Source organism: Gopherus flavomarginatus, chromosome 8, assembly GCF_025201925.1.
Source record: "Gopherus flavomarginatus isolate rGopFla2 chromosome 8, rGopFla2.mat.asm, whole genome shotgun sequence".
Classification (NCBI taxonomy): domain Eukaryota; kingdom Metazoa; phylum Chordata; order Testudines; family Testudinidae; genus Gopherus; species Gopherus flavomarginatus.
The window spans coordinates 275,043-290,731 of NC_066624.1; the positions used below are offsets into that span (position 1 = coordinate 275,043).

At 45.9% G+C, this 15,689-nt stretch overlaps 1 protein-coding gene across 4 annotated transcripts in view; it reads right to left on the bottom strand.

Moving 5' to 3' along the window:
* TAF1 (TATA-box binding protein associated factor 1) overlaps positions 1 to 15,689 on the bottom strand; it is a 132,554-nt gene that overhangs the window by 93,898 nt on the left and 22,967 nt on the right. For all 4 annotated transcript variants that reach the window (XM_050964889.1, XM_050964887.1, XM_050964888.1 and 1 more), the window contains 6 exons: positions 10,399 to 10,515; positions 9,662 to 9,829; positions 8,020 to 8,147; positions 7,818 to 7,925; positions 7,257 to 7,430; positions 6,975 to 7,148 (listed from right to left, as the gene is read on the bottom strand). In XM_050964889.1, the coding sequence (XP_050820846.1) occupies positions 6,975 to 7,148; positions 7,257 to 7,430; positions 7,818 to 7,925; positions 8,020 to 8,147; positions 9,662 to 9,829; positions 10,399 to 10,515 (869 nt within the window). The remainder of the gene's footprint in view (positions 1 to 6,974; positions 7,149 to 7,256; positions 7,431 to 7,817; positions 7,926 to 8,019; positions 8,148 to 9,661; positions 9,830 to 10,398; positions 10,516 to 15,689) is intronic.

Consider the following 15,689-nt stretch of genomic DNA (forward strand, 5'->3'; position numbering starts at 1 on the left):
AGTCAATACCAATATACATCTGCCCTCCAGATGGGCCTGGAACATCTGGCAAGCAAGGCAGACCACTCTTAGCTCCCTGATGTTGATGTGCAACGAAAGTTCTGCCTGGGACCAGAGGCCCTGCATCTTGAATCCTGGCCCATGTGAAAGGCAGAGACCACCTGAGGGAGGAACGTAGGGTGTGAGCAAATCTGCACTTTGTCCTTGTGAAAGGCCGTGAAGGGGGAGGGGAGAGTCACAGGTGAGGGCCCTGAGAACCCGCCAGGCTGACGTGATAGCCACGAAGAAGGCCAGCTTCCACGAAAGGTGAGACCATAAGCATGTGGCCAGTGGTTTGAACGGGGGCCTCATGAGACAGGATAACACCAAGTTTAGATTCCACTGAGGAACCGGGGTTCTTGCACAAGGAAAGGACTGGTCAATCCTTTGAGGAAACGCCTGGTCATGGGATTGGAGGAAACAGAGCAGCCCTGGACCAGCGGGCAGAACACCGAAATAACCGCCAGGTGCACCCTGACAGAGGAAGGCGCCAGATCCTGAGTTCTAAGGTGAAGGAGGTACTCAAGGATAAGTGGGAGCGGGGCAGCCATTGGGAAAGTACCATGCTCGCCCGCCCACCTGGAGAACCGGGACCATTTCGCTAGGTAGTCTCAGCGTCTGGAAGGCTTCCTACTTTCTAGGAGGACACGCCTGACCCCTTCAGAACACCTTGCCTCCTCCGCATCTAGCCATTGAGCAGCCATGCTGTCAAATGGAGGGCAGCCAGGTTGAGATGGAGGTGGCGGCCCTGGTCCTGGGAGAGTAGGTCTAGGCAGAGCGGCAACGGCCGTAGAGGGGCCACTAGCAAGCCCAGGAGGGTCCAGTATCAAAGTTGCCGGGACCAGGCTGGGGCAATTAGGAGGACATGTGCCTTATCCATTTTAACCTTTTCCAGGACCTTGCCAATGAGGGGAAACAGGAGAAAGGCACAAAGCAATTGACCCGACCATGAGAGGAGGAGGGCATCTGAGATCGCATTCCTCCCCAACCCCCCAACCCCTGGAACAGAACTTGGGGCAACAGCAGTTCTGTTGGGTTGCAAACAGATCTACTTGGGGAGTGTCCCAAGCTCGGAAGAGCTGGTGAGTGATCTCCGAGTGGAATGACCACTCATGCTGGGAGGAGAAAACCCTGCTCAAGTTGACGACGCCTGGCAGGTGGAAAGCATTCAGGGAGATGTCGTGGGCTATACAGAACTCCCAGAGGCTGAGGGCTTTCAGGGCCAAGGACTTCGTCCCGCCTTGCCTGTTGATGTAAAACATCGCAGTGCTGTTGTCTGTGAGAACGCTGATCACCTTGCCGCATACGCCACACAGGCTAAATGTATCGCCCTGAGTTCCCTGACGTTTATACGAAGGGACAGCTTCACGGCTGACCATATCCCTTGGGTCTGTGAGTACCCTATGTGGGTCTCCCAGCCCAAGTCCGACGTGTTGGACAATAGGTCTAGTGAGAGGGTTGGGTCCCGGAGGGGAATTCCCTGGAGCATATTGGCTGGGCAGGACCACCATTGTAGCGTGGCGATCACCCACGCCGGAACCAATAGGACCTTGTCCAGTTTGTTCTAGGCCAGGGAGAACTCTGAGGCCAACCAGAGTTGGAAGGCCTCATCTAAATCCTGGCGTGTCAGACCATGTACGTGCATGCCGCCATGTGGCCTCGGAGCCGCAGGCATGCCCTGGCCGTGGTGACAGAGAACTCCGTGACCGAGGCTATAAGTCCCTTCAGAGTCTGGAACCTGCCCAGAGGAAGGGAGGCTGTGGCCTTGGGCGCATCCAGGAGAGCACCTATGAATTCTATGCACCGGAACCAATGTCGACTTGGTCTCGTTCATTAAGAGGCCCAGGTTAGCACATCGAGCCAAGAGCAGGTCCATGTGGTTCTGTAGCTGGGGCCGCGAGCTGCTCTTGAGTAGCCAGTCATTGAGGTAGGGAAAATATCTGTACCCCTCAGCGTCTGAGGAAGACCACTACGACCACCATACACTTTGAGAACACCCTGAGTGCAGTAGAAGGGCCAAATGGGAGGACCGTAAATTGGTAGTGGTCCTGTCCCACTAGGAAATGGAGGAAGCATCTGTGCCCCTCGAATATATGGTGGGTGACTAAAGCGGAGGCCGGAAACTGTGTCCTGACAGGACACTGAGCAGCGAGCGAGCGCAAGAGCGGTCCCCTGACCAGGATCTGTGTCGAGTTGGCGTCGACTGTCGAGAGCCCAGCAGTGGCTTGCCTCTAGAGTGGGGTCCAGGGCTGGCAGTGCCCCATGCACGTGCAGAGTCATAATGTCCTTAGCCTCCTGCAGGGCCTCTGGCATTGAAGGCATCTGAACATCTGGAGAGGCCTGAGTCGACACAACCGGGCTGCTCCGCTCGACCTGAGTTGGAGCTCTAGAGCTTGGGGGGAATGGGGCTGCCTGACGTGGGTCTAGCCTCACCCCGTTTTCTCTCAACGCTTCTTAGAAGACGGAGCCTCTCTCTCATTCTTCGACGGGGAACTGTGCCGGCCACTGGAAGGTGCTGGGAGATCGCCGTGCATGGAAGACGAAGTGCCCGGTGCCGATTCTGCTCGGCATACCGGGGTTGGAGCCAATGCCGACTCCATGAGAAGGGCCCGAAGTCTAATGTCTCTTTTTCTTCGTCCTGGGTTTAAGGGAACTGCAGATCTTACAGCAGTTGCTGATGTGAGATTCACCCAGGCAGTGGAGACAGTCGGTGTGCAGGTCACTTCTGGGAATTGAACGCCTGCAAGACTCACACGATTTTAACCCTGGGGCATGCCCCGGCCCGAACAGTAACTAACTACCTACCTACCTACACTGGAACTTTTATTGAACTTACTAACACAGGTACTGCTAACAACTAAATGAGTTCTGGGACGAGCTGCAGCAAACCTGGAGCAGGTAGTCCCGATGCACCGTCACTGGAGGGAAGAAGGAACTGAGGGTAGGGGAGGTGCGTGGCTTCCCTTACAGCATGCTATGGAGGCACCACTCCAGGGGTCGCAACAGTGCTCCCCCTACAGGTACTGCTAAGGGAACATTTTCTGGCACTGGTGCACGTGGCGAGCACACACACCTACTGTGGGAAACACATGAGCAAGCACTCAAAGAATTTTTGTTTTGTTTTGATGGTTATACCAGCGTATTCGTTGTGTGTGAGTGGCCCTTCATACTACTTGTTTAGATGCAGTAGACCAAGTTCCATTAAACCTAGACAGTACCCGCTGGTGTTTTTTCAAATGACATTACGCATCATTTTTGTACTATTCTGATTTTATAAGTAAAAATCTGGGGGAGCTGCTAGTGCCTTTTTATGTCTTGATACAAGCCATGGATAAATTATTTGAAACGTTCCTGATTTGCCAATACACACTCCCGCTGGTTTACATGTTTTAAAGTTAGTTTTTAGTAAGTTAATTTTTTATTTTTTTGGATGATATACATTTTTATTTGGACTGACTTTGGGGTTTTTTTTAGGGGTTTGTGCCTGTCTGATTTTAATTAATACACTAGCCCTAAAATTATGCACCCTAATTTTACAAAATGTAGACCTCAATATGTCCCTTTCTAATGCTCCCATAGAAAATAAATTTGCCAAATTTTTACATTGATAACATGGTACTTTTAAGTTTATTTTACCAGTGTTTTTAGTGTAGTTGTAATTCAGGTTACTATGAAGATTTTCATCTACATCTATTTTTCTAATATCCAGTTTACCTGTGGCAAGCACTGAAATATCTGTTATCATTGGCTTTGTCCAACCACCCAATTGTAGTTGTAGTCCGGAATGAGTTTCCAGAGTTTGTTGGGCGGGACGTTTGGATTATGTGTTTTGGATGGTTTAATTTGTATGTTCAAATTTATAGTTCAACAAACACAAAGTATTCCAACAACAAAGCCATTCCGTAAAATATTAACAACAGTGTTATGGTTTCCCTTTAAACATTTTAAACTGGTTAATGTGAAACCATGTTTCACTTTTGCTTTTTTTTTAATACATGTGTACCCAGTACATCTCAGGACTTGTTTTTTCTCTTTTTCTCCTTTTAACTGTGTGATTGAATTGCTCAGCTGCTTTTTACTGTTCCACTTATAAGTTTTTGGCTACCCATGAATGGACACTTTTTAGTTGCCCTTTTAACTGTGACACCCATTGATTCATTAGTGCCTGTACTAGGTCTGGGCTAGCAAATAGTAAGTGTTCTGGCAGTGTCATTTTATCCCCCATTATAAATTTTACAGGGAGTTACCTCCATAACTTTATGAGTGGTAGCTCACAAGGCCATTAAAGTTAGTGACAACTGAACATTCCCATTCCTTTTATTCTATCTTTTTAGGTATTTCATAACATTAGCTTCAGGGATTATTATTATAATAAGTAATTTAGAAGACTGAGGATGGTAAGCAACATGCTATTTTTCCTGTATACCTGGTAAAGCCATTGTGGTACGCATAATTTCATCAGTAATGTGTGTTCCTTGATTTGAGTTTATTAACCATGGAAGCTCCCATCTGGTAAAGATTTGTTCTAGCAGAAGCTTAGCAGTCACAGCTGCTGTGTTAGATTTCATGGGAACAGCTTTCCCCCATTTAGAAAAATCATTAACAATTACCAAGGCAAATCTATTCCCTCAAGCAGTTTCAGGTAAGGGACCAATGTAATTAATTTGTAACTAGACTCAAGATCCCTTTATTTGTTGACATTCTAATCTGCCCTTATGTTTTTTAGGGCTGGATCAATTTGAGCACACACACTAGGCAGTTTTTAATGCAACATCTAACATTTTGTTTCATTTGTGGCCACCACCCGATTTGTTGTATCTGTTGTCAGTAGCTATCGGTGTGGTGCTCTGCTCTTGTTCGATAACAACAGTCGGCTGCATGCGTGTTCCCTCTGTGTGCTGCCCCAGCTCTGCATAGATAGTTGACACAGTAAACCCCAAGAGAACCCCCAAAGACCACAGACTCTAGTAAGGTACGAAGGAACCTGAGCCAGGTTTATTGTCAAATGAAGGACAGTAATAGTTTCCTATAGACTCTACAGGACATACTACGAATATGTGCACCCTGGCAAGGGACACAGCTCAGTCAGCGGCAGGACACTCCACTGCCCCCTAGGCCAGGCAAAGATGCGCACTCCGGGACCCACTTTTATACAGTTACAGGACAGATTACTCATCCCTCCTGACATATTGAGGTACAGCCCCTTGGCTTATTAGGGTGCTGTCTCCCCTTTGATCATGTTGTTCCAGACATACAGATCTATACATCATGCTGTCCTGTCTTTAAGATACACCTGCCTGTTCCTTGTTATGTCTATGGAGTGTCCTGATGTCATCTTGGCACAAGTTCCTATTCTCACCACTTCTGTGAGTGAGGCCTACCTCTAGCTCACAGCCCAGCTTTTGCTTAGCAATGCCTGGAAGTACTTTGTTTCAGGCTTCGGGCCTCAGACTAGGCCTCTGACACAAGAATTTATGTTTCAGGGACTCATTTTACTACAGTATCTAGGCCATAATGTTTTTAACTTCCTGGTGCCCCCAAGAAGCACATCACGATACATATATATAGATTCAGATTGTAGCTGTGTAGGAAAAACCCACAATCACATCCACTCAAATTTTTTCCCAGGAGAATTGTATTACCTTCAGTGAGGTTCCCCATTCTGAGCGCTCCCTGCCTAGAACAAGTTTTTGTATAGTAGTAACCTGTTTCCACAGGGCCACTAAATCAAAATCCTACCACTGTGCCTGAACAGTGTTAACGGGGGCTCTGCTGGATTGCAATTTTCATTCCAGAGTCTTTTTATTATTATTATTATTATTATTATTTCACTCTACACCCAGAGATGGTTTAGAATGAGCCTTAACCTTTACAACGGCCAGTAACATTTCCATCTCCCATTTGCTCACTAGCATTTAATACTATAGTAGGGGGGAGCATGCAAATGTTTTTAATCCCCCAAGAGAAAACCATGATACAGTCAATCAGGCAGCAGCTCAGCTAATACATTATATCCCATTGTGAATCAAAAAAACCACAATTACAGGCTGCTCATAAAACATTCCCAGAACTTTGGCCACTGCTACCAAAAGGAGCAAACTTAATCATTACTGATGGCTGTATGGAAGACTCCAGGTCCATGTTTACCAAGACAAATCTTGCTTTGTGAGTGTCCTTTTTTCAGTAAATAGAGCCATTTATGAATATTTTACAGGCTTGCTCTTTATTTTCTTATTACCATGTTAATGTCCAAAGGGGAGAGGTCCCATATCATGTGTCCGGCAACAGGCATTCATGAGACCCTTCTGGGGTTAAACTATGGGCTAACAGCGAGGGTTTATTAGTAGGGCCCTGCAAATCCACGGATATCCACTTTATATCTGCAGATATCCGCATCAGTAGATGCAGATATCCGCGGACCATTTCTGCAGATTATGGATGAATGTGGACACAGATTTTGCATCTGCGCAGGGCTCTGTTTGTTAGTTTTCACCATAAAGCTGAATGGAGTTCACAAGAAGTTACAGATAAACACCTCATGAAAGACCCAATGCAAAAGATCCATAGCTTCAATCTCCCACAAAGCTCATGGGCAACCCTAACCCATATCCGCACAAACCACGACAGATGCAGATACTTGCTGCACAAATGGAAAATTAAAGACTCTCCAGTGTGCAACTGTGGTCACCCAGAAGAGACCATATCAACTCAACGCCCATTCACAAATATGAAGGCGGCATCACAGCAACACACACTGCTAATCCAGATGCAATTATCTGGCTTAATCATCTGAATGTAAAATTATAGTTGCTGCTCTACAGTTACATCAGCCATACAAAGAAGACGATAAAGCAGAAAAATTCCCTTTCAGATTTGTTTATAACATTAAATATATGACAATGTTTAAACATTATACATTTCTTTACAACACTCACCCGCTTGTAGTAGTTCTTTATCTTTGTTGCCATGCCAACTTGCATCATTAAAGGGCCATTTTCCTCACTATACTCAGCAAGGATGAGGTCACCATCCTTACCAGTTAGGTCCTGTGGTGTGCGCATGAAGAACATCTCACCACCTCCTGAAGCCTGCCGCTCCTGCTCTCTCATCTATGTGAATGCAAGAAGAGAATATCAGGGAAACAGCATGCCAAATAGATGTACCATGGCAATGGAGACTTTGGACAGATCTAGATATACAAAGAAACACTGCTTTACCTTGGCTTTCTTCTTGATATGTTTCAGCAGTGGCTGCACAGAATGGGGTCCTGGCTGGGACAAGGTCCCAAAGGAATATTTCTTCAATGGAGGGCGATGAAATTGTCGGAGCTTCATAGGGCCCATATGGGTAGGGAAGAATGGCTGGCGAAGTTCCACTGCAGGGATAGAGTGCTGGGACCAAGTGAAAAACAGACACAGAGGACAGACATCAGTATAGAGCCCAGTCTACAATGACCACACAGAAAACAACCTCACAATCTTATGGCAGGGCCTTGAAATTTCTTTACTCCATTAGCAGCAAAAGTGACCACGGTGTTTGGACTCCCCAGAGACAGGTTCTCTCACAGAGATCATGTCCAAACATGGCTCACTTTCTGTTGTACACAAAAGACAATGTTCCCCCAGTTAACAGTTCAAAGAGCATCCAAATGTGGAAAGGGATCTTTATTACTTGAAGAAAGGGAAAGCATCCCTATATCTATAACCAGGGAAGGGGGGATTTCTGCACAAAGGTAAGGAGATCTGCCTCCACCCTAAAGTCAGCCTCATTGTCACTACCTGGATAATGTTCCCTCCAAAGGTTCCTCGAAGACCCTGCTGTTTGGGATAGTAAAACTCATCATTGGAGAGATTCCAGGGATCCTTCACCTCCGGCTGAGACATATTCTGATTTAACACACACACACACACAAAAAAAAAAAGTCAAAAATCACTCCTCCTAACCCATTCCTATCCCCAAAGCACTGAGACTCCCAGTGACCTGCTGTGGTTCTTCCTTGATGACGCCTGTTTTTCCCAACAGGATCCGACTCTTCTTTAGAGATGATTCTTTCTTGTTCTCCTTGGAGGGAGAGTTTAAAGTCATCTCTTCCTTTTCATCAGGAATTTCTAGTAATGAACACAGAAGACGCAGAGTGTACTCCAAGAGCTGTTCCTGAAGATTCTCTACCATCAGCACAGCTTCTTTCTGACTCAGAAAAGATCTCTACAGCAATTCAAAACCTCTTACCAAGTCACTACTTGCCAAAATACCAGAATGACTCCACCGCCTTCCACATTTGCCATTACAAGCCCAATTCCCTGACAACGAGGATTCAATGTCCCAGAGCACAAATAAAGGCTCTATCAGGGCATCTCTAGTAAAAATTCAAGAGCTGTTTTTAAGTTATATTGTTCTAGAGAAGATTCAGGGGGCAAATATGTAGTGAAATAGGAGACAAACACTGAGACCCCCCAAAAAATAGTGCAACTCTAGCATGGAGCTTCTGTAGCCTGGAAGGCCTGCTCTCAGTCTGAGTGAGCAGGAGCCTCAAGCTGGGGACACTGAAAAAGGTCGTCATAAAATTCTTCTCCCTTTGTTCCCTCACAATATGTTGTCTTCAAGTAAGGTTAGGATGTTGGTCATTTGGAAGGGAAGGCATTAGGACATGGTTTCATTTCTTTGTTGTATAATCAGTTTGGTTCACTTTTCCTTGTCTACTGGTGCTCTGAACATTAAGTTGGAAATGCACGTGCCAACTTGTTAGAGTGATCAATTTTGTCTTAGTTTTGTTGGATCATTTGTAAATAGCTTTCAGAATAGGAACTCCACCAGAGAGGTCCTTTGGGGCCATCTGCCTGTCCCAAGTCAGGATAAAGGAGGAGGGTTGGGCGTGGGGCTAGCAACTCCACCTCGTAAAAAATCAACCTGCTACAGAAACACCAACAATAGAGACAACAGAGACTTTTACCCTGGAAAAAGAACGATCTTCAACTCGAAGATGCATGATGCTGGGTGGTAAAAGCCGTGAGGAAGCCACTAAGCCGATTACCCTTCTTGCAACCAGGAGGATTACATAAACAGCCAACTAACATCACCAGACAGGCACTGCGGTGGAACCCCCAAGGCGAGCGGAAAAGAGGCCGTCCAAGAAACACCTGGCAACATGACCTTCAGGCTGATAGCAAAAAAATGGGCTATACCTGGAACCAGCTAGAGCAAATGGCCCAGGATAGAGGACTCTGGAGATCTGTGGTTGGCGGCCCATACCCCGATTGGGGTGACGGGCATGAGTGAGTGAGTGAGTTTCAGAATAGAAAGGTAGGAGTGTTGGCCCAACCAGTCAATTCCTGCCACAGGAGAGCAAAAAATGGACAGCCACCCACTGGAGATTCCCATCTACATAAAACATCCCTGAAACACATCTATTATCCCACACTCCTACTTTCACCCCTCCAGAATAGGATGCACTTATCTTTCCTCTTCAAGCCTCGTTTTTGTACTCTTCTAGGCACCGCCTGCCTTCTAAGTACCCCCCGCTTTCCAATAAGTGCCCTCATTCCCTGCTCTACTCTTCCCTGCTGGTCTGGAAGTATCAGCCCCAAGAAGAGACAGAGACAAAGGGCTAATGCCATGATCATACCCAGGATGATGTTTTCATCATTTGGATCAAGTGTCAGGACTGGAGGATCCAAGAACATTTCCATCGCCTGGTCATCCCAGATGATATTGTCTTCCCAACGGCCATACACTAACTCCTCATTATCGATTGGGAAAATGGAGAACCAGGGTTTATCTTCATCCAGGGAAGCTGCAAAGATAGCAGAATGTGATCTTTGATGGTTAACACTCCACAAAGCTACTATAGCAACTTTTCAAGTCAGTCCTTTTGTCCCATTCCAGTTCCACTCAATCTTTCCCTCCTTCCCAGGGCTCTTGGGTCCACACCTTCAAAGGCAAAAAAATGCACACAGAACCTTATACTGTAGCGGGAACAGAGTCTTCGCATAAGCATATACCCTAGTACAGCTGGACAAAAGGTCTCTGAAGAGCCACACGTGGCCCCCATGACATTTTGCCATTAAAGGGGAAGACCTTCAGATAAGCAAAGTAAAAAGTCTCAGAGAGGTCACAAGCCTCTTAGGAGCTCTGATGACTCATGAAAGCCCATGATACTTAGCTTTATGGGGGATAAGGAGAGACTCTCTAAGAGGGACAGAGAAGGCCCTTTGAGAGGTTATGTAAGTCAGCAGGACATCCTGCTGACCTGGAAGTCACTGATTATTGAAGGACCCTCCTACCCCTAGTATTGAGCCCAAGTTTATACAGAAGTCTTTCTCCACATAGCTCACTATTCACAGACTAATGCTTGCTCATTACCTTGCTGCTCAGGAGGCTGTTTCTCTTTGCCCTTTGCGATGCCCAGGACCCCTGCTACACTGGGTTTTTGCACTAGTGGAATGGGTGGATTGAGCAAAGAGCCACTACGGTTCAGCCCTGGAGAGGAAAACAAGAGTAACATTAGGGTTTTTCTGATGACTGTTAAACCCGAACTCAAACCCAGACGGAAAACTGTTTCCAGTCTCTGCCTAGGGGTAGGATCCTTGCCTCACAAATCTTGACCCCAAAGAATGTTACATTTCAGCAACATAGCTGATGCCTGCAGGAGACTCTGAAATGCTGATGCTAATGAAATGCTATATTTCTCCCCCCAAGCCCAGCAGGATATATTTCAGAGGGACAGCACCAGAGTATTCTTCCCAATACCAGATAGGATCTGTGAACAGCACAATAAGAGAGACACCTGCTCAGTGCACAACAGAGGTTAAAAAAACAAAACTAGATGTTAGGTTGCACTGAGAGAAACAATGATACTGAACATATTATGTCATTATATAAATAAATTATACGTCCTGACCTGCAACAACACGTTCAGTTATGGTTACCTCACCTGAAGAGAGCGAGCAAAAATTAAAGGGGTCCGGAGATGGGTAAGAAAGATTATTACAAACCTGAGAGTTGTGTTTGAAGATAGATTGAAAAGATTAGGACTGCCTAATGAGCAGACAAGAGAAGGTATGATGAAGAGGTATAAGAATGGTGCGGAGAAGACAAGCAGAGCACTGTTATTTGCCCTCTTGCATAAAACAAGAACATTTAAATCTGAAAAGTAAAATGTTTTTCGACCCAATGCATAATCTGTGGAACTCACTGTCACCAGATTAAAACAAAGACCTGTACATTATTCAAAGGATTCAACATGGAACTGAACAATAAAAATATGTGCAATTCCTTTAGAAAGAATACAAATTTGCAAGGGATATAAACCTTTATATTTAAAGTTCTAAACCAAACATTCATTGCCCAACATTAAGAAATCTCTCATATGGGCAGATTATTCCACAACTGTTTATTAAGAGCCGTAGTCAGTGATACGATGCTGGACTAGATGGGTACTTATGATGAAGTCTAGTAATGCCCATGTACCTAGTAAGGAAACAGAAGGTTTATTCCTATCAGAGGGCACAGTTTTGGGGAAAGAGAAGCTTCTTTCCACTGGGCAAAACTGAGGGCTTTATCTTTTATGGTGGGACCTGAGGCAGCATTTTAGGCCAGAAATCCCACCCTGGAGTGTGGATTTTACTACATAAGGGATCTTTGACTTTCCTTATTTAGTTTAAAAAGGAAAACTGAATCCACATTTCTGCTGTGCAAGATCTCAGTAATCCTGGAGGGGAGGGTAGAGCCAATAGCAGAATGGGGCAGAGAGGATACTGTCCAGAATATAGTAAAAGTCACTTATTTGACTGATTTTTTTTTACAAGACAGTATTCCTCTTCTGCAGGTGTTCAACCATCTCCTCCTCAGCCTGCTCCCTAATCTGACACTACCCCCACAATTAGCAACCTTGCACTTCTAGCATATACTCAAACATCTATACACAAATTCCTCTACAACTCAACTCCAAGCAGCACCTAAAACATATTCTTTAGAGTCTAGTATGAATGAGGGTACTGGCAAAGTCTGCAATAAGTTATTTGTATATGGAAAATACAAAGTCACAGTTAGTCTCCATGGCAGGATCTAAAAGCACCACTGTTGAGGCAGCTTCTCCCTCCAGTGAGCCTCCTGTGGGGAGGTCCTGGCAAAAAGTAGGAGCAAGATTATCAGATCAGATCATTGTCTGGCAACAACACTGCAGCACCGATGACAATTGGTCACCGCAAATGCAATGGCAGTGCTGCCTGGACACATGAGCCCTCCAAACAACAGGAACCGTGATACTCAGTTCCCCAGCCTCCCAGGAATCCCACACAACTTTCTTCCCCCGCAATATCCTGTTATCCCCTGCAGTCCTCCCATAATCCTCCATGTGACCACAGCAATGCTGGAACAATTTGTGTAGCGGGGATACTGAAAGCCATTGAAACAAACTGTAAACCCTGTCTATGATGGACACCACTTCAAGCACACCCAGCACCCCTAGTTCCAGCACCTATGCTTTGTCACTCAGCCCTCCTCAGCTGTACAAGGGGCTGCAGTGTGGTGATCCAGACAGTTAACACACCATCAGCGCTGTGAGGAGCAGTCTCTATACACCACAGAATCATAGAAATGTAGGATTGGAAGAGACATCAGTATGTCATCTAGTCCAGTCCCCTGCACTGAGGCAGAACTACACATTATCTAGACCATCCCTGAGAGGTGTTTCTCTAACCTGACCCGACAGTTAGGAAGTTTTTCCTAATCTCTAACCTAAATTTCTCTTGCTACAATTTAAAACCTTTATTTCTTGTCTAGTCCTCAGTGGTTAAGGAAAACAATTTATCACTCTCCTCTTTGTAACAACCTTTTACACACTTGAAGACTATGTCTCCCCTTAGGCTTCTCCTCTCCAGGCTAATCAAACCCGTTCTTTTCCCCCCAATCTTTCTTCATGTTTTCTAGATCTTGAATAATTTTTGTTGCTTTCCTCTGGACTTTCTCCAGTTTGTCCACAACTTTCCCAAAGTGTGCTGCCCAGAACCGCACACTGTACTCCAGCTGTGGCATTATCAGTGCTGAGCACAGTGGAAGAATAACTTCCCGTATTTTGCTTACAACATGCTGCTAATACAGATCAGAACGATGTTCACTCTTTTGGAATGGTGTTACACTGTTGACTCACATTTAGTTTGTGATCCACTAAAACCCCCAGATCCTTTTCTGCAGAACTCCTTCCTAGTCATTCTCCATTTTGTATTTGTGCAATTGATTGTTCCTTCCTAAGTGCAGGACTTTGCATTTGTCCTTATTGAATTTCATCCTATTTATTTCAGACCATTTCTTCAGTTTGTCAAGATCATTTTGAATGCTAATCCTGTCCTCCAAAGTGTTTGCAGCACCTCCTCGCTTGGCATTGCCCACAAATTTTATAAGTGTACTCTCTGTGCCATTATCTATATCATTTATGAAGATATCAAATAGAACTGGACTCAGGACTGATCCCTGCAGGACCCCACTCGATATGCCCTTCCAGTTTGACTGTGAACCACTAATAACTACTCTCTGAGTACAGTTTTCAACCGGTTGTGCATTCACCTATAGTAGGTTTGTCTAGGCTATATTTCTCTAGTTTGCTTATGAGAAGGTCATGTGAGACAGTATCAAAAGGCTTACTAAAGTCAAGATATATCACATCTACTGCTTCCCCCTATCCACATGACTCCTTACACTGTCAAAGAAGGTTGTTAGGTTAGTTTTACGTGATTTGTTCCTGACAAATCCATGGCAACTATTACTTATCACCTTATTATCTTGCGGGGGCTTATAAATTGATTTGCTCTATTATCTTTCTGGGTACCAAAGTTAGATGACTGTTCTATAATTCCCTGGATTCTCTTTATTCCTCTTTCTATAGATAGGTACTATATTAGCCCTTTTCCAGCCCTCTGGGATCTCTCATATCCTCCATGAGTTCTCAAAGAAAATCGCTAATGGCTCAGAGATCTCCTCAGCCAGTTCTTTAAGTATGCTAAGGCTATGGCTACACTACCACAGTAAATCGACCTAAGTTATGCTACTCCAGTTATGTGAATAACGTAATTGAAGTCAACATAGCTTAGGTTAACTTACTGCAGTGTCTACGCTGCGCTGCGTCAACGAGAGACGCTCTCCCATCGACTTCACTGGGAACAAGAGGAGTAAGACGAGTATCGGAGTCGACTAGAGAGCGCTCTGCCATCGATTTAGCAGGTCTTCACTAGACCTGCTAAATCAAACCCTGGTGCATCGATCACTGGAGCACCAATCCCCCAGGTAGCGTAGACATGGCCTAAAATGTATTTCATGAGGCCCTGCCGATCTGAAGACATCTAACTTATCTGAGCCCTGGTTTACACTACAAAATTAGTTTGGTATAACTAAGTCGCTCCAAGGTAAATCCATACCCTTGAGCAACTTAGTTATACCAACCTAACCACCAGTGTAGACAGCGCTGTACTGGCAGCAGAGCTTCTCTCAAAGACCTAGCTACTTCCTCTTGCAGAGGTGGATTAACTATGCTGATGGGAAAGCTCTCTCCTGTCGGCATAGAGCGTCTTCATTAAAGTGCTACAGTGGCATAACTGCATCAGTCCAGCTGCATTGGTGCAGTGTTTTAAGCAGAGACCTGCCCTAAGATTCTTAATTTGTTCTTTCCCTATTTTAACTTCAAATCATACTCCATTTACACTGATGTTCACTATATTAGTCCTCCGATCACTGCTAACCATTTTGGTGAACGCTGAAACAAAAAAGGCATTTAACACTTCAGACATTGCTGAGTTTTCTGCTATTGTCTTTCACCCCTCATTGAGTAATTGGCCTACTCTGTTCTTAGTCCCTGTAGCAGTTCAGACCCACTGCTGCAGCACCTCCTTCCGGTCATGCTGGGAATTCTCTCTCGGACCACCAGCGATCCTTTTACTAGCAGTGTCTCACTCGCCATTACTTCCACTTCCTCCACCATCTCTACCATCTGCACCCATGTCGCTCCCAGACCGCAGTGTCCTCTTCAGGACACAGCCCGCCAGCTGTGCCCCAGCCCGCACTCCTCCCTTTCGGGGAAGAGGTGGTCCTCAGTCCTTCCACATGCCTCAGTAGTCAACTGCAGTCTCTAGTCTAGCCCCTGGCTTCAGGCCACTCTCCTCATTGGCAAATAGGGGTAAAGGGGGGGAAGGGGAACCCAGACCCGCCCGCAACTCTGGGTCCTGGCCCAGGGACCCTATAGCTGGCAGCCACTTACTGTCCCTCCTCCTATTCCCGCTGCCTACTTTCCCTTGGCCACTTCCCCCATAGCCCTAGCACCTTTGCTGCCCTTGCTTCATGGCCTCAGTCTGGCCATGATCAGCCAAGAGCTCCCCTCTTGCTCTGCTACCCTGCCCAGCACTGCAGTATCTCCAGGGCTCCCCAGCAGACAGTCCTTTCCCCTTGCCCTCCAGGAAGAGACTAACCTTTGCTCTGCTGAGCAGCCCTTTATATTGGGCTGCTCCAGCAAGCCTTCTCCTGACTGGCTCTCCCAATAAACCCTTTCCTGATTGGCTGGGTTCTGCACAGTCTCTCCAAGACTGCCTTAACCCCTTTCCTGCCTGTGTGGGGCAGCCACCCCACCACAGTCTCCCTCCTGCTTCGAACGTATTTGTAAAATGTTT